Source organism: Pteronotus mesoamericanus, unplaced genomic scaffold, assembly GCF_021234165.1.
Source record: "Pteronotus mesoamericanus isolate MK-2021 breed Mesoamerican mustached bat unplaced genomic scaffold, CSHL_Meso_final scaffold_1186, whole genome shotgun sequence".
NCBI classification, from domain to species: Eukaryota; Metazoa; Chordata; class Mammalia; order Chiroptera; family Mormoopidae; genus Pteronotus; species Pteronotus mesoamericanus.
The window spans coordinates 11552666-11577004 of NW_026555302.1; the positions used below are offsets into that span (position 1 = coordinate 11552666).

Genomic DNA, 24339 nt, shown 5'->3' on the forward strand with positions numbered 1-24339 from the left:
CCCTTCCAGAAGGGTGGGAACTGTCGCCTGGAGCTGCCCCCGTAAACAGGTGCTTCGTGGTAGGAGTAAGGAAGTAGACCTTAGACTGCTTTAAAAGTCATAACCAGTAGACAGTTACTAACTTTGATCTTTACATAAACATAAGCCTACAATCTGAAAGACAACAAAGCAGCGGCACTTTGTTTCCAATCATCATTAGAATGACATACAAAAGCTGTATATTTGCTTTTTAAATGCCTAGGGCTATAGGTCAACCGTGCCTGTTGACCTGGCAAATCGGGAAACAGAGAAGTGGCCTGGGCTCTTGGGGCTAAGGCCTCAGCATGAGATTAAAAAGAGGAATGGAAACTGCATGTTTCCTCACACACCACAATGAAAGAGCAACGGAAACTCGTATTTCCTCACGAGCCCGCTTTCACGCGGGCCAGCACAGCAACAGCAGTGCCTGGCCTTCCCCTTGGCCTGCTGGCTAAAGCTCAGTCCGCCTGACTGCTCCACAGAATCCCAATTTTGGAACCAAGTCTATATTCTAAGTCTCTTGTGCTTCATAAAGCAACTGTCCCTCAGATTTCAAATTTGTGAGTATTTCTTATTAAAGAATTCCAGGGAAAAAAACAACATTTATTAATCTGTGCAAAGAAAGTAGCTTTAGAGTATTATATTTTAACCTAAGCTTTAATACTAGCACATACAACAGACAAGATTTATACTATCCATCATTTTAAAATACTATTTTTCATTATTTCAAGGGCCACTTAAGTAACAGAAGCAAAATTTAGCAAATTTCTATTTACTTTATCAGCCCATCTAACCTACAAGAAATAGTTTGCTATGTTCACAGAACACTGCCAAATGGCGTCTTTTATTTTGTCTTTTGAGAGAAAGCAGCTTTGTGAATATTCCACTCTGACCATTCTCAGTCTGCATCCAAACACGTAACAGCTTGCCATGTTGAAACCTGGCCACTAACAAGCCTTCAGTATAAGCAAAGATAGTTATTGGAGAGAGAGTCGTCCCTAATTTCTCCTAGATTAGCCAACCCCTTTATCTTTGAGTTGGGCGACTATGCATCCCATCTCATCCCTTTAAAACAGAAATTCTCCTCAGAAACAAATATCAATGTTATACTCAGTCTGCAGCATGCTGATGGCCCTTTTTGACACAGAAAACAAATGGCCTATGCTGCAAAGAGCAAGGCAGGCCAAGCAACAACTACTTCCTCCCGCGTGCCTCTGGCCACCTCTGCAGCGTGCCCTCCTTCACTCTTCCTTCTAGGATCTTAAAATATGCACACTCATAAAAAGGTACTTTTACTTACAACAAAAACTATATTTTGTCTTAAACATATACAGAAGCAGATCTGGCAATTCTAACAAAATACACCGTATTTGGGAGTCAACAGAGAATGGTCTGGAAAAATCCATGCAACCAAACTCAGGGAAAGCAGCAACATGAAAAATTCTTGCTGATGTAAAATACTTAAATGTTCTAGTCCAAGAATGTAATCAAAACAATCAGGTGGAAGAGTTGCCCGTCCTGCCATGCACACAAAGCCAAGAATGCTGCTCTAAGCAGTTTCTCCCTCTTCGGCACCAAGTAAAGTTTATAGCGAGGATTTCTAAAAGTGCGGGATGCGTGCTCTTTGACAACGAAGTCCCATTAGAAGCAACTACTCTGGTAGCTACTGCTTAAAAGCAAAAGGAAAAAAAAGTTTCAATTAGGATTAAAACCAAAGAATTTAGAAGCAGTTATATAAATATTAAAAATAAATTAAGTTCAAAATGGCCAACTTTGACCTAATTTCAAGTGTCGGTGATGATTATAGTCAAATTCGGACATTCTAGTGCCGGAGATTAGCTCTTCAGCCCGATTCCACTCTGTTATTTACTCCTCAAAGTTACACCACCTTGGAGGCAGTAGCTAGGTCGCGCTCAGACCAGTCCCAGGCTCTTCAGAGAAAACTAGGACACAGGCGGAGAAGGCAGCAGCGGCAGGCCACGCCTGCAAGCTCTGAGAGGACAAAGCCTTATCACTGAGCTCCCACTGCCTCTGTCATTCTGAAACTTCAAGAGATGGAGATCTTTCCAAACCCCATCTCCCGTGCTTGGGCCCAGCTGACACCCTCTCACCCATCCAGCCTCACTGTACAAATTCCACCTACACCTAGAATACTGGAAGGTAAATGGAATGCCCTTCGAGAGCCATAAAAAGAAAAATAAATGATGTGTTACCAAGAAACACACCTTCAAAGAGAAAGACACAAAAAGTAGGTTCTAAAGAAGATTCTATACCTAATTAATTAACATAGTACAATGGTCAAAGAGTAGTGATTACAACTGGGGAAATGTTCCCACTAAAACATAGCCAGGCTTCAGTGGTCCCAGGCAGTAACCCCATGAGCAGACAGAAAGAGAAACCAAGGATTTCAACAGGCTTTCCTTGACCTGAAACCACAGTCAGGACGTGATTTCCCAAAGAGGCCCCTTCCTCTCCAGGAACCACCAGAAGTTAGAGACCTTTAGTCTGGGACCATTTTCTGACCCCACAAAATAATGAGACTTCCTCACAGCTAACTCAGCATCACTGAACCATGATGAGTATTACATAACATGGAATTTTAAATACAAGTTTAAGGACACTAATAAATAATAATAATAATAATAAATAATATCCAGACAAGCAAAATAGCATCCTATTTTTCACTCCTGAAAGACTACATCCCACAGCAGTGAATGAGGCACCTAGTTTTAATTCCATAATTGATTATATAGCAAAGGATCCTACTTAAAAGTACTCACTAATATTTTTTTAAAAATTAGTTAACTAGCAATAGAGTAAAAATATATGGAGCTAATACGTAACAGAGACAGGTATTATATAAAAGGATTCTCCTTGTGCAGATATTTTTAATACTCTTCTTCCTGTTCCTTAAAATGTCCATCTAAGTCTACAGCCTTCAATGGAGAGGAAGGCAGGAAGGAGAAAATACAAGGTAAAAAGAAAAGATAAAGGGAAATGACTCTTAACTCCATGTACTATATAGCTTAGTGCATGTGCTTAGCAGAGGTACTATGGGTGAGCATCTAAAACAGCTATACAGTCAATGGACAAGGAGACTGGGCTTCAGGCAATTCAACTCACTAGAAGCAACAAAGGAAGTGCACAAGCAGCTGATCTTCTATACTACTAAGATCTACTTACACTAAATTCAATTACTAATCTCCAAATAAAAAGGAAGCTTCTTCTAGTAAGTTTTAACACTCTTCAGGGATAACCAAAAATAACAAAACACTAAACTATATCTGCCTATGTTCTAACAGTAAGAACAAAGCGTCAGCTGGTAGCAGTCTTTCCCAGGAGTCTTCTTAGCTAGCCTACCATGAGGTTCAGATATTAGGTTGGAATGACAAGAAATGAAACCACTAGTATCTAAGTTACTTTCTGTAGTTTACAAAGAGTATATTAATATGACTACTATTGCTACTACTTGGGAATCATTATTATTATTATGGGTAAGAACAGCCTGTGTATTTTAAATAGGAAACTAATCATGTCTATTGACTGAAGAACCCCTGGTGGCGAGGCCTGCACCCACGGTTCCAGCTCCTGACACTCCCAGCCCTATGGTCTAGGGCCTCTCTCTCAGTTCTGTCCCCAAGCACACCTTTGGCCTTTTTCTCACTCTGAGGAATTTGCATAATCCCATGAGCACTTAATCACAGTAGAACTCTACACTGTGCTTTCGTTTTTTCCTCTCCTCCATCTTTTCATCCATCCTTTCTACAGTATTTTATTTCCACAGAAATACTTTTCAAAAGGCAGCATCTCAAAGTCAACTCAAAGTCGAACAGCGATAGGAGCAGCCTTCTAAACTATGCGGCCACAACACACCCACACGTGTCGGGGAGAGAGCTGAGGAACCCTTTCCCGGTGACCAGGAAACCCCTGCCATACTTACTTGTGGCAGAACCAAGAAGATTCTTTGAGGCTTTATCCTCCCCAGTATTATAATCCAGTGGATAATCTGTTTGAAGAGACAATGAAGGTACTTACACTGAGAACTATCTCCAATAATATGTTTAAAAGCTTAGATTATGTCCAAGTCAGCTGACATTAAGACAAATTTTATAATAAGTATTCATTATACATCTAAAATATGTTGAAAAAAATAAAATGAGATTCATAAGTCATTTATCCAACAGACGCAATCCAAGGAAAGGAATTCTACTGCTTAACAAAGTTTTAATCACACATATAGAACTTCAATTCAAGTTTTCAATGTACTTCCAATCCCCTTGTAAATGTCTTCATTTCATTTATGGGGAAACTGAGGCTATACAGATTATGATTTAAGAGATCTTAAAACTAGGACTTGATAAAGTCGAATGAAGGGCCTCAGGCTCCTTCCTATCCCTTTAGGCTCACAGGTGTTTGTCAAAGTCTCAGGCTTCAAAGCACATCAAAACAATTAATGCTCAATTCTATTTCAGTTACCTTATTGAGTTGAATAGGTTTTGGGGTCTAAGCATAGGGATATAGTCATAATTTACAGGACAGATGATATCCAAGAGAGTTCCAATTACAAACGCTGATTGATAAACTTGGAAAACAACTCAATTGATAAAGTTGAAAATCAGTTTAGAAAATAGGCTTAGGAAAAAATTAGTTACTATGGTTAAAATAAAACCTAAAGTGTAAAGACAACATTATAGTATTAATTTTTTAAACTGACCTATACTTACCCATTTCTATCCAATTTAAAAAAGAAAAAATAGATACATAATAGTAACCTGTTCTAAAATCACTTACCATAGTCCTCATCGAATAGCTCTTGCCGTTCTGACTGATACTGGGAATCAGCAATCTCTTCATATTCTTCCACCATGCTAGTGCCAAATACCCTACGAACAACAATTTCATTAAAGACTTTCAAAACAAAACAGAGCTGTTAAGAGCCATCTCTACACAATGAATGACAAGATACATTAACTTGGTCATGTTTTGAGGGCCCTTAGCTTTTGGACTCCAAAATAATGACTCCTCCATACACTGCAGTCGGGCACTGTTTCCATCACAATGTAAAATTATTCTCTTTAAGGCATTTAAAAATATAATGACCAGGTTTTGATATCAGTCTAAAAAGTTTCCGATATTATGATAGCAAAATAGCAAGCAAACTAAACCAAACACATAAAATGATGGTTATGTTTACTTGACATTTTCCTAAAATGTCTTCAAGAGCAAGAAAAGGCTTAACGGCTTACATTTCTATGGTATTAACTTCACACAGCAGCAAATTACTTCTTCACTATAAATACACTGGGATTTTTGTGTATCACTTTTTTTGTATAAACCACCCAGTAAATGTTTTTATTACCTTATGAGACTTAATGGACAAAAATGCTCCGATCCGAAGTGGGATAACAACTCCACCTAAAGAGTAAAAGCGCATGAAATGTGAAACTAGCACCATGCTGTGAGGTTACCCAACAACACACTCAGATTCTCATGTATAACATTTCTAAAAGTCCTTATTCCCCCCCAAAATCAGTACTTGTAAAGTATTATTTTATTTTTTGCCATGCATTAATATGCCATGCCATTATCCAATATTGCAAAAGAGAAGGTTGCTAACCTTTATGTACTTGATGAACATCTGAAGCAAGAGAAAGGAAAAGAAAAAGAAATCAGTTCCAAAGTCTGGATAACATGCCACAAGCAACATTTAATGTGTGTAAGTTATATTGCACAATTAAAGAAAGCAGTGTACTTTGATGGATAAAATTGTAGTACCCTTAATTCTCTGAAGAAATTGAAGCAATAATTTAAATTTTTTACCATCTAGAAAGTACAGTCTAACTGTAATGAAATAAATTTTAAAGCTATTAAAGAACCTAAAATTCATAGTTGCTGTTTTATTTATCTGTTAAAGCTTTCTAAAAATAATAGTCTTTAGAAACAACCTGTGCCTTATATTACTTTAAATATTGATATTATCATATATAACTATGTATGAATTTATATATTAATACATATGTGGATATATGTATCTACACACATACATATTGAAAAAAGATCAATTACCATAATAGGAAATGATTTTTATTCTTGTACAATATTGTATACAAATTGTTTTAGGGAAAGCATTAATTCTTGGTATGCTTTGTTATTTCAAGTATAACAGAGCAGTAGAAGACACACATATTATCAACCCACTTTTTAAACATAAGCTACTAACAAGTAGTTTGGAGATTTGGATTTAGTTCTTTTGGAATAAAAAGAATCCAGGTAAACTTAGAGAACATTAATGTTTTTGCTTTTAGATTTAATTCTATCGTAAAGGACTTTTTAGAAAACTAATCGTCAAAATGCTCTATAGTCTTCCATCATAAAAGCAACAAGGTAGGAAGTTTTTCCAGCATACTTTTATCCTACCATAAAATATTTTATTATTAACATAGTAGAAGGTTTAGAGGAGGATTCTCAGAATTACTTCATAATGTGTTCATTATATCAATTATAAAATTAAATACAATGGTATCACCTGCCAAATAATTTTTACAATGTTTTTCCTTAACACAGTGTAGAAACTGTGCTCTATAAAAAGGCCACTAAATAATTATTTCAGTATTCATTTGAAAAGGAACTGAAAATGTACCTTCATTTTTCTGAACACTGTTGAATCACTGAGAATATCAACTACTTTAAAAATAGAATTTGGTATGTTCATACTGAGACTAGGAATACTACAAGTTTACCCACTTAGAGAAGCCAACTTAATACATGCTTAACAAGACACAGACAGTAAAATCCTGGAAGACAATTAGGTGACTATAAGTTTTCACATTTAAGGAAGAAGAAAAAGAAATTAAAGCTGCTATGATACCAAAAGTCCATATTATGAACAGAGTGGTACTTTAAGGTATGGCTAATATACTAAAGAAAAAAAGGAGAGCAGGAGAAGAATAGGAAATTCCCATATTTTGTCTAAATCCAATTCAAGAGTGATAATTCTACTTATTGGTGAAGAAAGCAGCAGGTATACTGAACAAAAATGTTTAAAAGCTGACTTTATTTGAAACTGGTATTTGGACACACAGAACATTTTACTTGAATATAAAAGGCAACATCTGTAATAACAACGAAAATAGGATAAAGTTGAAATGGCCTAAAACTCAGATTCTACTAAGAAATCAGACTTGCTATGAAGACTTCAGTGTCTAACATTGATACAAGGTTCTGAAATAAAAAGAAATATGGTATTACGAAGATGAGATTTTATATAAAGACTCAAAAAGATTAAAGTTATAATCTGGAATTTCATCAGAGCCACAAATATACTGGGCCTAGATTTCCAGTTACACCGAAGGGAATGTAGTACTATTTGTCTCATTAAATGAATAACATTTTCAAGTAAAAATTATTTTATTAAATGGTATACTTCAGTAAATTTCCTCTTAACTTCTCTGACTTCTAAACAGGCATGTTGAGGTTCTAAAGTATGAGTAACAGGTATGTTTCATTCCAGAACATAGTCCCATACGTGCAATCATTACCTTCACATATTTCGCATACATCTGTTCGTCTAAAGGGAAACTCTGGACATTTCTCTCATCTCTACCATGGAAAGTCCCCAGCTTAACCCACTTATTCGTGGGGTACCTAGGAAATATAAAACATAAATATTCCCTTAAAACAATCATGAAACACACTGAGAGGTCCCTTCACATCTTCGAAATGCATTGTGTATGTTTTTTTCCTCTCCAGGTAAACATACTGATTTAACTTAGTTTAAATATCAGTTAAACAGTGAGTGGAATATTTAGTTGGAATATTCTTTTCCAACTAAAACTCTAACAGGTTCCTTTTTAAGAAGAAAGAATATTTTGAAAAATCACACCATTATCAAACAGAAGGGGAAGACAAGAAGACAAAAATGGGATGAGGACTGCTTCTTAAGAGTAAGGGCTTTCCAGTAAACTGGACGTTTTAAAACAGGAAGTGGCCAACCGACTAATTTGGAAGGAGGTGCCACTCTTCCTGTACTGACAAGTGCGTCATGATACAAAGCATGAACGGAAGCTCTGGTGGACAGGAAAACAGAGGAAACCCTTCAAAATCATATTTGAACTCCTCAGAGCTGACGTAGCTGTACCCCTTGAAAAGGAAATCTAATTTAAAAACCTAAAATTACTTTTTGTTTACTATAGCACGTGCTCTCTTATCACAAACATAAACAATACACACAAACTATCAGACCTGATATGGCCATTTGACATTATTTTAAAAATTATGTCTTAGAGAGAAGGAAGTGATCTAAGCAAGGTTAGTAGAAGAAAAATGGATCAAATTCTCACAAAGTCTTGAGGATTTATTTCTAAAACTGTCTGTACATATGCAATGCTGAGTGTGGGGTAGAGGAACAAACACCATGGAAAACCCTTCGTGATCAACGACAGAAGAACAGTTAAATAAATAAGAGCACCCTACATGCACACCGTCGGCACTCCCAAACAATGTAGAACATGAGTGAACTCCTCCACTCGGGGGGGAGACATTATGCACTCATTTAAAATAGCGTGTTTAAAGGACAAAAGGATATTCTCAGCATGGAAGCAGTAAAAACTAAATTTATTTTGTTTTTATAACAAAATACATTTCATAATGTAAATACATAGTTCATAAGTAAAACATAGAAAAGATGAAGAAATATACTAAAATGCTAATGACAGTTATCTTTGGTTGATAGGATTGTGCTTCTTTACCAAATTCCCTGCAAATGTGTTCTCTCTCTTACAATCACACACACCAACAAAAAAAGTTTCAAACTATACTTTAACAAAAATATACCTCATGAAATAAAATGAAGTACTCATTTTTTAAGTAACATTTAAAAGAAATATCTGGAAGCAAATAGAACACAATAATTAAAAATAAGGACTTCAAAGCCACACAGATCAAGGTTTGAATCTCGGTTCTCCAACTCCCAAGTCATGTGACCTGGGCAAGCTACTTTACCTCTCCTTATCGGGTTCCTCATCTAAGAAGGAAACAACGTTGTATGGTTGCTGTAAGCACTATGAGTTAATAAAAGTAAACTATTTGACAAGTGCCTACACTAAGCAGTATTATTACTGTTCTTACACATTGATAGATTAATATAAAAAATTAAAGTTTTTAAAAGCGACCCATTTAAAAATTTTTATTCTAGAGATCCACCATAAATTCTGCAGAAACCAGCTTTAGAATTTACCTGTCACTGATGGAAACCAGAAAGTCTTTAGGAGTAGAAGAAAATAACTCATAATTTGCAATATCAAGCTGCTTTACTTGAATTGGTTCACAAAGTTCAATAACAAACCTTCAAAAAAAAAAAAAGACAATTTAGATAAACCAATCAAAACAACAGTTCACATCAAACTAATTAAAAACAGTTCAAATCAAATTAACAGTGTGCATAAACTAGATGTCTATGAAATGACTCATTATTAAAGGAAGGAGGAGGACATGGGGCCTTAGTTATCCATAAGGGAACACCTGTATTTCCCAAGCACATGATGGGGGCGGGGGGGCTACAAATAAAACAGGATCTTGATTTTATACCATGATATTTTTTTAAAAGATTTTTTTTAAACAACAAAGGTTATTTTTGGAGAAGAAGTGACTTCACTAAGAACAGCTAGTGACCATAAAAACTAAATAGTCCAGAGGGCAGTTAGGCAAATACACTGTCTCAAGGGTACCAGAGCCTTTGATTTAGCAATACACTTTTAGAAATTTATCCTAGGGATACATGGCCCCAAATGTCCACCCTTGTATATACATTTTAATACACCAAAGCACAGTTTGCAGGGCGCGGCGGGGCGGGCAGCACAGGTGGTAGTCAACCTAAATGATTAGCAGAGAGGATTAACAAAGGAGAGGGTTGGCTTCACTGCCCACCTAGACAGTAGAATACAAGAGCTGTGGTAAAAATGGCACAAGAAACTATGTATTCCATTATACAGAAACCTAGAAAACGTAAGTTACAATGATAGAAAAACAGACCTGACATTGCAGTAGTGGAGGGGTGAGAGGGAAAAATTACAAAGGAGTTTTGGAGAAATGGGTATGTTCCTTATCTTTACTATGTGATAGTTTCATGTATAAAATATCAAAGTTAACAAACTGTACACTTTGACCTGTTGCAGTTTATTTTACATGTAGTTCATTGTATGTCAATGATGCCTCAATAAAGCTGTTTTTAAAAAATCATGCCAGAAACCTATACTTATGGACATGGAAAGATGCCACAAATTATTGCTGCTTAGAAAAATATTAAAAATATGGCACCATGTGTGTAAACTAAAACTGTAGATAGCATGGCATTTGCAGAAAAGAAATGCTGGCGGCACCTAGCACTCTAATCAATACACAGTAAACTACTGTATCAAATGAGATATGTTAACAATTAAATGTTAAATAAATCAGACATTAAAATGAAGATATTGTGCTTAATCTTGGAAAACAACAGAACCAAGTTCCAGGAGATGGTAAAAGCAATCAGAGGTCAGAGAGCGCCGCTCGCTCGGGAGAGGGCACATGACAGGGACCTGCTGATGTGCGCTCCGTGTCAGATCCCATGTCAGACGACGTAATCCTTCTTTCAACTGCAAAGGGTATCATCTCCATTTCACAGAATCACTTAATAAATACTAATTGGTTACTTCACACTCTCCCCCTCTGTCTTTGCATTTCTTGAATACACAGAACCCCCAGCCAAGACACAGCCGAGCTGCTGGCCGCCCATCAGACCACTTCCCAGCTCTGGCCACGCTACGTCTTTCTGGGCGATGGGATGGGAGCAGAAGTGTCAACTGCAACTTCCTGCTCAGGCCTTTTAAAAGGCAGCCGCTGCCTCTCCACACTGTGCATTCTCCCCCCTGAACCTTACAGGCTGGGAGGAGGGCGCGGTGAGTCCATCACCTCGCCACCCAGGCAGGAACACCGCCTGAGGGAGGCGGAGGCGCGGGGGCCTGGAACGGTTCCATGTCGGACCCCTGCACCTCCGACCAGCTTGAGCTTTCAAGTCAGAGAAATTTAAATGTCTATCTTATTAAAACCAGTTATTTGGTCTCTGTTAAGTCACAGAATCACAAGCCCTACTTAGTCAGTTAGCCAAGAAGCAGGAAGCTCAAGTCAGAGCACAAATCGATCTGGCTCCAACGCCTAAATACTGTTTATATCTATCACCACTACACCCTGAGGAGAGGAAACTGAAGAAAATCAGACTCCGACTTTGGTTTTTGTTTACAATGGAGAAAATAAACCTAAAAGAATATTATGGGGAAAAAAAGCTAATTTTTCCCACCTTTTTTTGCAAAAAAAAATGTTGTCCCTTTCTAAGAATACAGGAGCTATATTAATGCCAGATAAAATAAGCTCTCACACAACTGTGTTACCAAGCGTAAGAGTCACGTCACCAGGAAGATTTAACAATTCTAAAACTTGCATGCACCTAATATAAGCCTCAGGGTATGTAAAATATTACTATGCATGGAATTATTTCTCATTAAAGTTGATTTTAAAATGCTTCTTCATTACATCTTTCTGCCTCAACTTTTGTTTCTTAGAAGCAGAGGATATTATATGCAAATTAACAACACTACATGTAAAAGATGACAAATCCAATTTCAATATACTTCTCTTATTTACAGGTAATTTTAAAAAATCGGTAAAGTAACAAATCTGAACACAAGTAGTTTGATAAAACAACATGTATCAAAACTTAGACGACACAATTAAGAATGAAATTTATAATTTTAAACATGTGTATTAGAAAAAAGTGTGTATTAAAAAATAAGTGTAATAGACAAAACCTAAAGAAAGTATAAAATAATACAGATTCAAACAGAAATACAAGAAACAGTAAACAAAGACATGATAGAGGGACTTGATAAAGCCAAAATAGACAAATTTCTGTGGCGATTAAAGGAGAGGCATAAATAAAAATATTTTTAAAAGTCTGTAAAATAAAAAAGATCTTTATACAATAAGGCAACGACATAAACAACTTCATTAGAAAAACTCTGAAAATGGATGAAAGACAAATTCCCAGAAACATAAAATTAACCAAAATTAACTCAAGAAGAAACAGGAAATCTACAGCGTCTATTTTGGGGCACAATGTTATTCCAGCATCAGTGCATCATAGGACAGGTGCTCAATAAGCATCAAATGAACAAACAAATACATGGAGAAAGAGACAAACTAACATGAACAAACAAATACATGGAGAAACAGACAAACTAACAAAAGACCAGGAAGATTCACCTCAAGATTTGAAACAATTCCAATAAAAATGCCAGCATAATTTTTTGCAGAACCTGACAAGATGGTTCTAGTATTTAAAAGAAAAAACAAAGGGACAAGCAGAGCGGCGGCACCTCCAATGACGATGAGGTACATGTGCGCCGCCCCCACCAGCCAGGAAGACCCGTTAAAGCCACAGGGGAACTGAGTGGTCGTGGAGCACCTTAGACGGGCCAGCCCGCCTCAGTCACGTGAAGTCAGTGAAACGGTGTTCTGAGGTTTTCATTATCAGCGAGAAGACACACAAGTGAGCAAGAAGTAAAACCCACAATAAACACATATACACAAATACATGCTGTCTGGCAGAAAGGTTTAAATACAAAATGGGTAGTTATTAGCACTTATTCTGCAAACCAGAATAAAGTAAAATGATTGCTTCATGTAACTTCATCCCAGCACATATTTGCTTGAAATATAAAACTTTGGAGCATAAAAACTTGTTACTGACCATAGAGGCTTCGACAAAGAAATACACCAAAATTATATTTTATGACCTCAGACAATCATTGCTTCAAATTCAATTTATGGACTAAATAGCACAAAGACTGTTTTTGAAACGATACTGTAATACCCTTAAATAATTTAGTGATAATTTTCAAATTGAACCTAAAGATACATGTTACCAAAGGGAGCAAAGGCCAATAACAAGAATAAGCATTATCTTCAAAGTTTAATTTCTCCTTAATAATTTTATATATATGTACATCAATACAATAGTGGTGATTTACCACAATTCTATTTTAAACAGCTGCTTTTGAGCAATAAATCAAGTAATCTAATAAAACTGTTAGTATATCACATTATTTCCTCCCTCTTTGCCTATATTCTTACTTAATGGCAGAAGTGGTATAAATCTACTTCTTTGCCTATATTCTTACTTAACGGCAGAATCATACATCCAAGCAGTGAAGCCAAAATCCTGGGAGATGCCTCGATGTCTCTTTCTTTGCATCCAATAACTAACCAAGAGCTGTCTATTTTATCTGCTCTAAAGATCTTCCAAGTATGCCTCCCCCTCTGCTATATCCAAACTGTCAGTGCTTTAGTTAAAGCCCTCATTTCTCACCTGAGCTTTGACAACAGGTTCCTACCTGGTGCCCCTGCTTCCAACTGCATCCTGCCACAGGCCACCCTTTGAGGACACGCCTTCTTAAAATGCCAGCGAGATAATGTCATTACTTACTAAAATAAACGACATCCCCTTCATCTTCTTTAAGATAAACTTGAAAAAGCTGTAAGCTGGGTATACATAATATTAGATGGCCTGGTCATTGCTAAGCTAACTCTCCTGTCTCTTCATTCACCATTTATCACCTTTATTCTTGTCACGACTAAAAATACTTTTCCAGGCTGCGTCTGCTGTACTTCCGGTTGCGGCTTGCGGCACTGTCCCCGCGCCCGTGCAGTCCCTGGATGCCTCTCCCCGCACCTGCTCCCTTCTACGAATAGTCCGTCAAGACTCAGCTCAGGAAGGACCTCTTCCAAGAAGCTCTTTCACCCTCTCGTGCAATTACTTACCATCTCTGCATCTAGTCCAACTTTTTCAGCAGTATTTTCTACATTATGTCATCATTGTTTGACTAGATCTGTCACTGTTTTTGTTTTTTTTGACCTCCTTAATAGGAAAAGCATTTCTGTCTTCAATTTTGTATCCCTGTACCTAAGGCAAGTACAGTACCAGTCCCAACAAATCACAAATGCTTACTAAGTAACTACATGAACAAATCATTCTAATCCTAACACAAAACTATATACACATATATAGTGTGCTTTATTACATTTTATTTTACTTACCAAATCTTAGTGCTGCAAGGATTCAACATATAAAGATCCATGTTTTCTATAAGAATAGCAGATGTGCTCTAGTTTAAAAGGGGGGAAAGAAATAAATTACTAAAGTAAAAATATTTATTTCAATTCTAAAGCTTTCTAGGATTTCTATATTTTTAGATCTTAAAACACACCTAAGATTCTGAAACACTCACTTGGGGAAAAAATTTCACTTGGCTAAAATTTATCACTCATGGCTGTAACACTGTTAGCCTTGCAACAAAACATCTGAGATTAAATGTCTGTTACTATTTTTTTTTAATTTATTTTCTATTGGCTATTTCCTTTTTAAAATTTCACACAGGTTTAAAAAGTTAAAAACAGGGTGCATGTCCTTAATTAGGTAAGTGGATAAACAATACATCCACACAATACAGCTCTAAATTTTAGAGATTATTCAGCTCTAAAAAGGAAATGAGCTATGAAGGCATGAAAAGACATGGACAAAACTTAAGTGCATGTTACTGAGTAAAAGAAGCCCATCTGAAAGCCTACATACTATGTATAACTCCAACTACCTGACATTCTAAGGAAAAAACTATTTGGGTAGTAAAAGACTAGTGGTAGCCAGGAGATTGGCCGGGGGTAGGGGGGGGCGGGGTGCTGGAGGAATGAACAGGCAGAGTTTGTACGATACTGTAATGATGGATACATGTCATTATACGTTTGTTCAAATCCACTAAATGTATGATTGAACGCAATTGTAAGCTATGGACTTTGCGTGATAATGTGTCAATGTAAGTTCATCAACTCTAATAAAGGAATCACTCTGGTGGGGGATATGCTGATAATGGAGGAGGAAATGCATACGTAAGGGCAGGAGGTATATGGGAATTTCTGTACCTTCCTCTCAATTTCCTATGCACCAAAAACTGCTCTAAAAATAGTCTCCAAAAGAAATAAAAGTGCAATATATCAATCAATATAACTAAGAATTCATACAAGAAATGGTCTTTAAAAGCATAACCCTACCTTTATTAATGCATTAGCAAAGTAGCTCATGTTAATACATAGTTCCCAGAAAATCGCTGCTTATATTTATTAAAGTCACCAGCTTCCTACATGTGCAGAAAAATTTTATACTTAAGTACCTTGGCTTCTGGATTAGCTGCCAAAATTTTGGCACCACATTCTACTGAGGCATAATTGTTTCGATTTTTCTGGACCTTTTTCGTGGCATGTAGACCTCCATTAGAAGACGCGTGCATTGACTGACCTGCGGACAGACCTTATTATAAACATACATATGATGATTATGATTGAAAATATCCCAGCAACACCATGATCTCAAAAGTAACAGTCTGCTGCCTAAAGAACAGGTTTTAATGCCTCAGAGAATATTTTAAAATATTCTATATTCTAAAATATTTTAAGAAATTCAAAATGCTTTACCTCAATAGCTTTAAATACCCCCAATAAACAAATTAGCTACAAAAATCCACACTGCTTGATTTATGTCTAAGTAACATAATTCACAAAATGAAGTTCATCTATGAGAATCAAAGCTTTTAAAAATATAAAATACATAATTAATTCTATTAAGGACGAATGCTATCCTTCTATCTCTAACCTCAATATTAAGAATTCTTAATTCTGAGAACCATTCTACAAAAGCAAAATTAAGTGTTAATAAATTTAGTCCAACGGTATTTACAGTTCAAAGCTGTATGACTTAGACCTTTCCATGCCTCAATTTTCCTCTTATAAACTAAGATGAGAATCACTGCTCTACTGTCTACCTTAATTTTTTCCCTCAATGAGTAATTTACAAGAATGGATTTTAATCAGAATTAAAATTGTACATAATTATACACAGGTAATTTACATATGGGTATTTAATAGTTATCTTGGTAAGTTTTACCTTTAAAAAAGTTTTCAAAGTTTTATTTTACTAATTAAAAAGAGAAAAGCATATTTAAACCAGTTCCTTTATTTTAAAAAAAAAAGAAGGAATCAAAAGTACCATCTTACTTTTTTCTTTTTCTACTTCCATAACTTTCTTCTTCCATTCATCAAATGTTGGTATATCCTCTGGGTCTTTGGGACTTGTTACAGACGTAGGGTCGATTTCTTCTGGTTTTGTATAATCAGAACTCTGAAAGAAACAAAGATTTCAACTTTCACAGAATACAAAGGTATTCTCTGCAATTTAAATTGTTCCAAGGTACACATTTTTCTATAATGTGTACCTAATTTTATTTCTGGCTTTGGTATGTGACTACTCAACTGTAATGTATCTTGATTTGGTTTCACTGGGAAGATTCGCTCATTCACCATGCTGACTGAAGTGCTGAGCCCCTATACTCATGAAAAGGTGCACAGAAAGAGCAGAAGTCTCCAGAATGAAGCACAGTGAGTTGTGAGTGGAGATTCACTGAAAGTGCGTGAAGAGAAGGTGGAGAACAGGAGACCCAAATTAAAAAGGCACAGTCTGCCCCTTCCAAAGATTTCCAAGTCACACTGAGACCAAGAAATATGGCCCAATGAAAGAAGAGATCAAAGCTCCAAAAATAGAATTAGGCAATGAACAACGAGCCAACCTATCAGATGCACAGTTTAAACACGGGTACTCTGGCTGCTCACTGAACTGGTTGAATATGGTCACAAAATGGAGGAAAAAGCGAAGGCTATGCAAAGTGAAATAAAGAAAAATATACAGGGAACCAACAGTAAAGGGAAGGAAACTGGGGCTCAAGTCAATGATTTGGAGCAGAATGAAGAGATAACATTCAATCAGAACAGAAAGAAGGAAAAAAATTCAAAAAAATGAGGAGAGGCTTGGGAACCTCTGAGGCGACTTTACATGTTCCAAAACATAGGGATGCCAGAAGGAGAAGAGGAAGAGTAAGAAATTGAAAACTTATTTGAAAAAATAATGGAGTATTTTCCCAATCTGGTAAAGGAAATAGACCTTTAGAAAGTCCAGGAAGCTCAGAGAGTCCCAAAGAAGTGGGACCCAGGGAAGCACACACCAAGGCACATCATAATTAAGTTACTCAAGATTAAAGATACGGAAAGAATCTTAAAAGCAGCAAGAGAAAAGGAGACAGTCAGCTACAAAGGAATTCTCTTAGGACTATCAGCTGATTTCTCAAAAGAAACCTTGCAGGCAAGAAGGGCTGGCAAGAAGTTTTCAAAGTCATGAAAGACAAAGACCTGCATCCAAGATTCCTCTATCCAGCAAAGCTATCATTTAGAATGGAAGGGCAAATAAAGTGCTTCCCAGATGAGGTCAAGTTAAAGGAGTTCATCATCACCAAGTCCTTATTATATGAAATGTTAAAGGGACTTATCTAAGAAAAAGAAGATCAAAAACTATGAACAGTAAGACAGAGGGGAGAGGGAAGAATGGAGGAAAAGGTACAGGGAATAAGCAGCATAAATAGTAGGTACAAAATAGGCAGGGGGAGGTTTAGTATAGGAAATGGAGAAGCTGAAGAACTTATATGCATAACCCATGGACATGAACTAAGGCGGGCGGGGTGGGGGATGCGGGGGGATGGGGCGGTGTGGGGTGGAGGGGAATGAAGGCGAGGAGAACAATGGGACAACTGTAATAGCATACTCAATCCCACACACACACATAAAAAAGCACAGATACGGATGTGACACCAGCACTATGAGCTCCTCTCTGATTCCCCATATTTTGTCTCTGTTAAGTTACGGAGGGGTATTCATCTCTTTCACTTTGTTATTTCTTACCTGAAGGAAGCCTAGACCTTCCTGACAATGCTTCTTCTGGAAATTCCACACTGGCCTCTTATCTGAAGTCAAAGTAGAACTCAGAAGGGAGAGTAAAACTGCCACACTGGGATAGGCCCTGTCTTTACGTTAAGAATCATGCTCTTCAATAAAAGCTGGTCTAGTGTTTTGCACACAAATAATTAAAGGTAAAATATCCCTCTGAAATGATTCTGGTTGAAGAGCATGTATTACTGGATTAAACTTATATACAGAAGATACTTAAATTTACTAGTCATAAATACTGCTATAGAGCTCTCTAGAACCTGCTTAAATGAGGACTTTATGCACCTGATATTAAAGCAGTAATAGTGGCAGAAAACCATTTAATTACATACAACCAAAGACAGGCCATACCAGCAAGGACTTACTCATAAACAGCATACTGGCAACAGTACTATGAAGTACCCACTTGCTCTCAGGGAGCACAGCTCATTACTTAAAACCCCTGATTTTGTAACAAATAAAGTTTGCAAATTACCTGATTCGCTCATCACAAAAACACATTGTATAATAAAGTAGGGGATAGTGCAAGGTAGAATACCTACCTCATTTTTTAAATTATCTGAAGCATTCAATGCAGACTTTGGATCACCACCGCTCTGATCACTTGCTGAAACTTTTGATGCAAATTCTGATTTTGTTATCTTTCCTTTGCCATGTGAAGATGACACATTTTCTATATGCTGGCCAACAAGGCTATTTGAAAGCAAAAGACATATTTAAACCAATTTTAACTAAGTAACAAATTTATACCACCAAAATTATTATAATTATCATGTACAAAGTAAACCAAGAAAGGAACTCGAATGGGACCTCAGCTTTCCCTCCATCGGAAAGTGGAATTAAGCATCCACCGAAGTCCACTCACACGTGACCCTGCTGTCCCTCCAGACCCTACAAAAGCAACCGCTGCCCACACCCACCTTTCGTGTGGACGGACAAAGGCGGGCTGGTGGGCAGGAGCACTGGCTTCCAGGGCCTCGCCAACATCACAGTCGGTTTCAGGTGGCTCAGTTTCACGGGGCTTGGCTAGAGGAATAGTACCAGATTTTTCTATTTCACTAAAAATAGGGGGGTGGGGGGGAGAACCAAGCTGGTTAATTTGATATAAGAAGAATAAGTAAAAAAAAAAAAAAATGATTATCAATGATTTCTTAAACATAATCTAAGCTGGAAAAGAATGCTTTACATTTCTGCAGGCTATTTTCAAGAATTCACTTCTTTTAAATCATGTAAAGTCAACTGTTGACTCTTTTTTAAAAAACTGATTTTAGAGAGAGGGAGGAAGAGAAGAGGAGGAAGAAACACTGGCCTGTGCCCCTGCACCCATTCACATGCATTCGCTGGCTGATCCTTGTACGGGCCCTGACCAGGGATTAAATCCACAACCCTGGCGCCTCAGGGGGACGCTCTAGCCAAGCACTTGTTAACTCCTAACCTATTAGTGCCCTTAAACTCTGAACAGCTGATTACAAAATTTTAAAACAAAATATTATAGGTTAATATTTGGTCTTATCAAAAACAAATTTTTTAAATTATTTATTCTAAATGCACCTTGGTATATTTTTCTTAGTATAGTATTTACTGCCAACAGTATCAAAAAATCACCTATTATCAAAACATCGCACTGAAGTTCTTAAGGTACCTTTAGAATTTCATTTTAAAAATACACACCCTAACTGTTTTTTCTAAATCACTTCCATTTCACTAGAGAGTCATATTCAATATAATGAGAAAATACAGTACTGTTTAGATATATGGTATCTAGTCTTAAATTCTTTCTGGAATAAACACTATTTAAAAATTTTAAACACTAAGCATGTCTTCTGTTCCCTTGTCGCTTCCTGGAACAAACTCCTAAATGGTAACTGGAACATCTGTGTACAATTCCTTCAACCCAGCCCTTACATTCTTCAGAATAGGTGTTTAAAAATTGCTTGTGGTTTAAAAAAAAAAAAAAAGTGGAGATAATAATAATGATATTAACTAACATACATTCTTACTATGTGCCAGATTTTGTCCCTATGCACTATATATATGTTAACTCATTTGATAAAAGAAATGCTTAACGTACTATAGTATTAAGAACATTTTATTTTATTCTTTGTAGTATTACTGTAAGGAGCTAGGAGGAGTAAGTACATAACAGGTTTTCTAAGTTAAGGAAAACTTGCACCTATGTGTTCTAAATATTTATTATCAAATTTGAAAAAGGCAGCTATTCAAACAAAGACATAACGACCAGTATATATGGAATGCTGCACTGATGCTTAATGCAAATAAATAATCTGGCATTTGAATGATTGATAATTATAGGAAGGGTTATTGAAATAGGTATTACATTTTTTAAACAACTAGAAACTCACTTTACCTATACGATATACAAATTTCACAGCTGGGATCTAATCCTGAATGTAGGTAGCAAAATAAGTACTCATTATATTATAAGATGATTACATTAAAAATAATAAAAACACATTATTTTTAGGTGTGTGTTTAGGCATTATAACTTAGGTCTGCTATACAGCCTAAACTTAAAATCAGACTATCAAGCTGCCTGATTCTATAAAGAAATTTTTCTATCATAATCTAATGAGGTTTTTTTTTTTTCTTTGTAATGACTTACTCAAGTTTTGAGATTGGAATGATCTCTGAGGTAGATGAGCTGGAAATATTTTCAATGTTTTCACTGCCCACAACTACACTGGAAGAATCTTCATGTAGATCACCTGAAGAGAGTGTCTCAATCACAGGCGGACTTAACTTTTTTGACTCCGTATTCTGTTTTAAAGAAAGTTATATTAAATGTTAAAATTAACAAATTATCTCTTTAGATGAACAGGACTATGCAAAAAGTATGCCTCAAAAGTGACAATATAAATAATGTTCACTAAAAAAGTAAAAAACCTTTCTTCCACTATTACCTCTCTGTGGAATATATTTCATATTAAAATATGGGCTCTGCACATTTTTAATGGCATTTCATAAACTAGGACAAAAGAACTTGCCTTTGGTCTTTCCTACTTCCTACTTCAGACCTACAAACATTCCAGTCTTACATAGTTCCTGTGTTGCTACTGGGATTTACATAGGACTGCTGCGTTGCTATGTAAATACACAAAATAATACAACACAGAGTTCTTGCCCCTAAGCAATTCAGAAGATAATGAGTATCAATAAACAACAACACAACACGGAGCAATTCAAGAATCTTGCTGCTCCCTCATCCTGGGTGTTCTGGGCCGTTTGCCCCTCCCAAACACAATCTGAGATCTACCTGCTGTCCACTGGTGTTTGAAAACCCTACCACAATCCTCCTCCCCCTTGGCCAACCCTAAACAGGATTAGCCTTGCCCCTTCCTCTCGGCTCCACGGGTCCCTGTACACTTTCATCACAGCGCCCATAAAGTCTCTTACAGACACCTCTTCCTCCTCAACTCTACTACGAACACCCTGGCTACAGACTGGGCTCTCTTGCTCTTCACGTTCCCGGTGTCCAGCACAGCACCCTGCACACAGCAGACATCTAACGCTTACTAAATGATTATCAAGGGAGAGGTCCTCGTGCTCTGTTCCGAGGAAAAAGACAACGGACTAGAAGAACTAGGACTCTGAAGAGAAGGAGGGCCAGCATGCAGGCACAAAGAGAATATAAGGCAGAGTCAAAATATACAAAATGTGGTCATTTAGGGAGTTATTTACACTGAAATTCACAAAGGAATGCAAATGGTTTACATTTTATGGTGGAGGCCTTGAGAAAAAAAGACAAAAATTGTATTTTTATTTCAACATGTATTCAATGTAAAAAAAAGAGGTACTTTGCACCCTTTTATTTTCCTTTACAAAGTTTCCAAAGTCTGATGTGCACATTATAATTACAGTAAATCTCAATTTGGACTAGCTGTGTTTCCAGTGCTCACCAGCCACATGCAGCACGTGGCCACTGTACTGAGCAGCACAGGTCTCCAAGATGCAAAAAGCATTTGAAAGTGTTGGAGCGAAGTAGACCATGATGGAAAATTCTAGAAAATGGACAATGGTAGGACTGTTCCAGACAGTCATATCATTAGAAGGGTCACGCAGATCTCTTTTTTCTTACTCTTAGGCACAAAATTTAAGAAATGTCTTCTAGAACCCCAAAAAAGCAACTCACTCTATTTCCTTACATAACCTAATTTAATTCATAAAACACCTCTAGCTGAATTTAAAAAAGAGAGTTCTCCCTCATTTTAAGCTGAAATTTGGTTTTGTTAATAGGTGAGATAGCTTTTTCTTAGTCTTTCCTCTTCCAGCTCAAATATCTCCAAAGTGTAACATAATATTCAGGACATAATATGGGAAAAAGAGGAAAAACATCCTAACCTATTATTTATCATTCATATTCCACCAAAGTGATAAGACTTTGTTATCAAAATACTGTGTTCTACATATAAATATTTTCTATTGTTGTGAGTTAGAAAAAAATCCCCAATAGCCCAAAGTCTGAAGTGACAAGATACATCACAGTGGGGCAAAATAAAACCCAGGAAGACGTGAGGACTTCTGTGGGAACTTTCACTACAGAGGAAATGGTCTCATTTATTAGTAAATCAGTAATTGTGCATTTTCTCAAAAGCAGTACTCTTAGCAGGTGAATGGTATTAATACCAGTTGCATGGTACTTCAAAAAGAAAAAGTATCAATGCCCAATATGATGACCAATCAGAGATTTTCTATCTTATGAATTAGTTAGAAAAGACACATCATTAAAAATCAAAGCAACACGGCTTACTTGCACATCCACAACGTAGTCATCTTTTAATTTCTGTTCTTCTGGAGGAATAGGTAAATTTGAACTCACTTTTTCCGGGAATTCGGCATTGATGGGTCCCTCTCTTTTATCCTGTATTGCAACAAACAAAAAGGCTAACTGGTAAACGATTTTTTCACAGAACAGTCCTGCAGCAATATTAAAGACCACCTCTTTCTGTACTTTACGAACAAAACACTGCCTTGGGTGCATGTGACTCTAATTACGTGTGTTTAAACGTTTATCATCTACGTTCCCGCATTCCCCTCCTTGCCACTGCACATACTGTGTCCACTAATCATGTGGCCATGAGCCTCACTTGACGTCTTAATAAGCACTTTAATCCTAACGCCGCTATGTGTCAGGCACACAGCAAATACCTGATAAATGCATGTACTTGTAGTTCCTTGTGTCAACTCTCTTTTGACACTCATTTTCAAGTTAGCATTTCCGATACCTGTATGTCTTTAAATGTATCTTCTGGAAGACAAGTTTCATAAAACAAAGCTCATATTAATCTTTGTTTTGGATAGCCCATAATAGGTACCTTAATGTTTGCTGAAAGAATGTTTTCCCTCTTAATCCTTTACTTAATTAAATTCATTCTTATAACATTTAGTTTTCCAATTTCTCCTCAAAGAGAGTACATCTAAATCTTACAGAATATGGATGAAAGCATAAACTTACACTTTTCTTGAGAAATATTCAGCAACAGACTTCAAATCTTTAAATGCTCCATCCCAGAAATACAGTATATATATAACTCAAATATTTAAATAACCCACTGTAAATATCATGCCAAAAAATAAAATCAAGCTTATAATTATGTTTGCACATAACACACACAAATGTACACATATACACAGCTGAAACACAATGTAAGTCTGTCAATAAAGAAATGTTTAACAAATTATGCTACATCTATATATATAAAATAAAAATGTAGCCATTCATAAGACTATAGCAATATAAAAGGTGTCCAAGAGATATTATGAGGGGAAAGGGGAAGTCTATAGACTATTAACAACATTTTAATGAAAATAAAAATATTAATTTTTAAAAAGTGTTAATTTTTTTTGCTACATAATGGTATACCTACATCTCAAGAAATGGTATGAGCATTTTCACAAGAAACAGTCAACTGTGGTTCCTCTGGGAGGGGAACAGGATATAAATTATTTTATAGGCAATATCAATTCCTTCAGTATTTTAAAATAAGTACATTAACTGGGGGGGGGCCAAATCTAGTCAACACTCACCTTTATTCATTTAATATGATAAAATAAAAAATTATTTAGAGACCATAAGGTTGTGTGGACTCTGTTCATCTCCCCCAATTATATAGCCACTGGTTGCAGATTCTGCCTATAATCCTCATTTCTAATAGTTTTAAATTTATAAGATTGGAGTTTCTTTAGAAACCCTTTAACTATTTAGTGCATTAAAAAGCAAGCCACTGGTTTTCAGTCCCCTGAATAGGTACTCTTTCTCCCTACTGTAGGACTAAGGATGTTCCAACATTTCAAATATAAGCAGTAAAAATAAATACATAAATATCTGAGGTAGCTTAATTTCAGAAATATTCAGGTAACTCCTCAATTATACAAAGGAAGAATCAGAAATCT

At 36.4% G+C, this 24339-nt stretch overlaps 1 protein-coding gene across 2 annotated transcripts in view; it reads right to left on the reverse strand.

Annotated features, from left to right (window-relative positions):
* Nucleotides 1–24339, reverse strand: part of SUCO (SUN domain containing ossification factor) — a 65263-nt gene that overhangs the window by 22824 nt on the left and 18100 nt on the right. Inside the window, exons 3-15 of one of the 2 annotated variants that reach the window (XM_054587755.1) lie at nucleotides 22697–22807; nucleotides 20552–20706; nucleotides 18849–18986; nucleotides 18471–18621; nucleotides 16153–16276; nucleotides 15273–15397; nucleotides 14146–14213; nucleotides 9254–9361; nucleotides 7557–7662; nucleotides 5636–5656; nucleotides 5378–5433; nucleotides 4810–4901; nucleotides 3959–4024 (exon numbers count right to left, since the gene is read on the reverse strand). In XM_054587755.1, coding sequence (XP_054443730.1) covers nucleotides 3959–4024; nucleotides 4810–4901; nucleotides 5378–5433; nucleotides 5636–5656; nucleotides 7557–7662; nucleotides 9254–9361; nucleotides 14146–14213; nucleotides 15273–15397; nucleotides 16153–16276; nucleotides 18471–18621; nucleotides 18849–18986; nucleotides 20552–20706; nucleotides 22697–22807 — 1321 coding nt within the window. Of the gene's footprint in view, nucleotides 1–3958; nucleotides 4025–4809; nucleotides 4902–5377; nucleotides 5434–5635; nucleotides 5657–7556; nucleotides 7663–9253; nucleotides 9362–14145; nucleotides 14214–15272; nucleotides 15410–16152; nucleotides 16277–18470; nucleotides 18622–18848; nucleotides 18987–20551; nucleotides 20707–22696; nucleotides 22808–24339 lie in introns of both variants that reach the window. The other variant, XM_054587756.1, reaches the window with a different exon arrangement.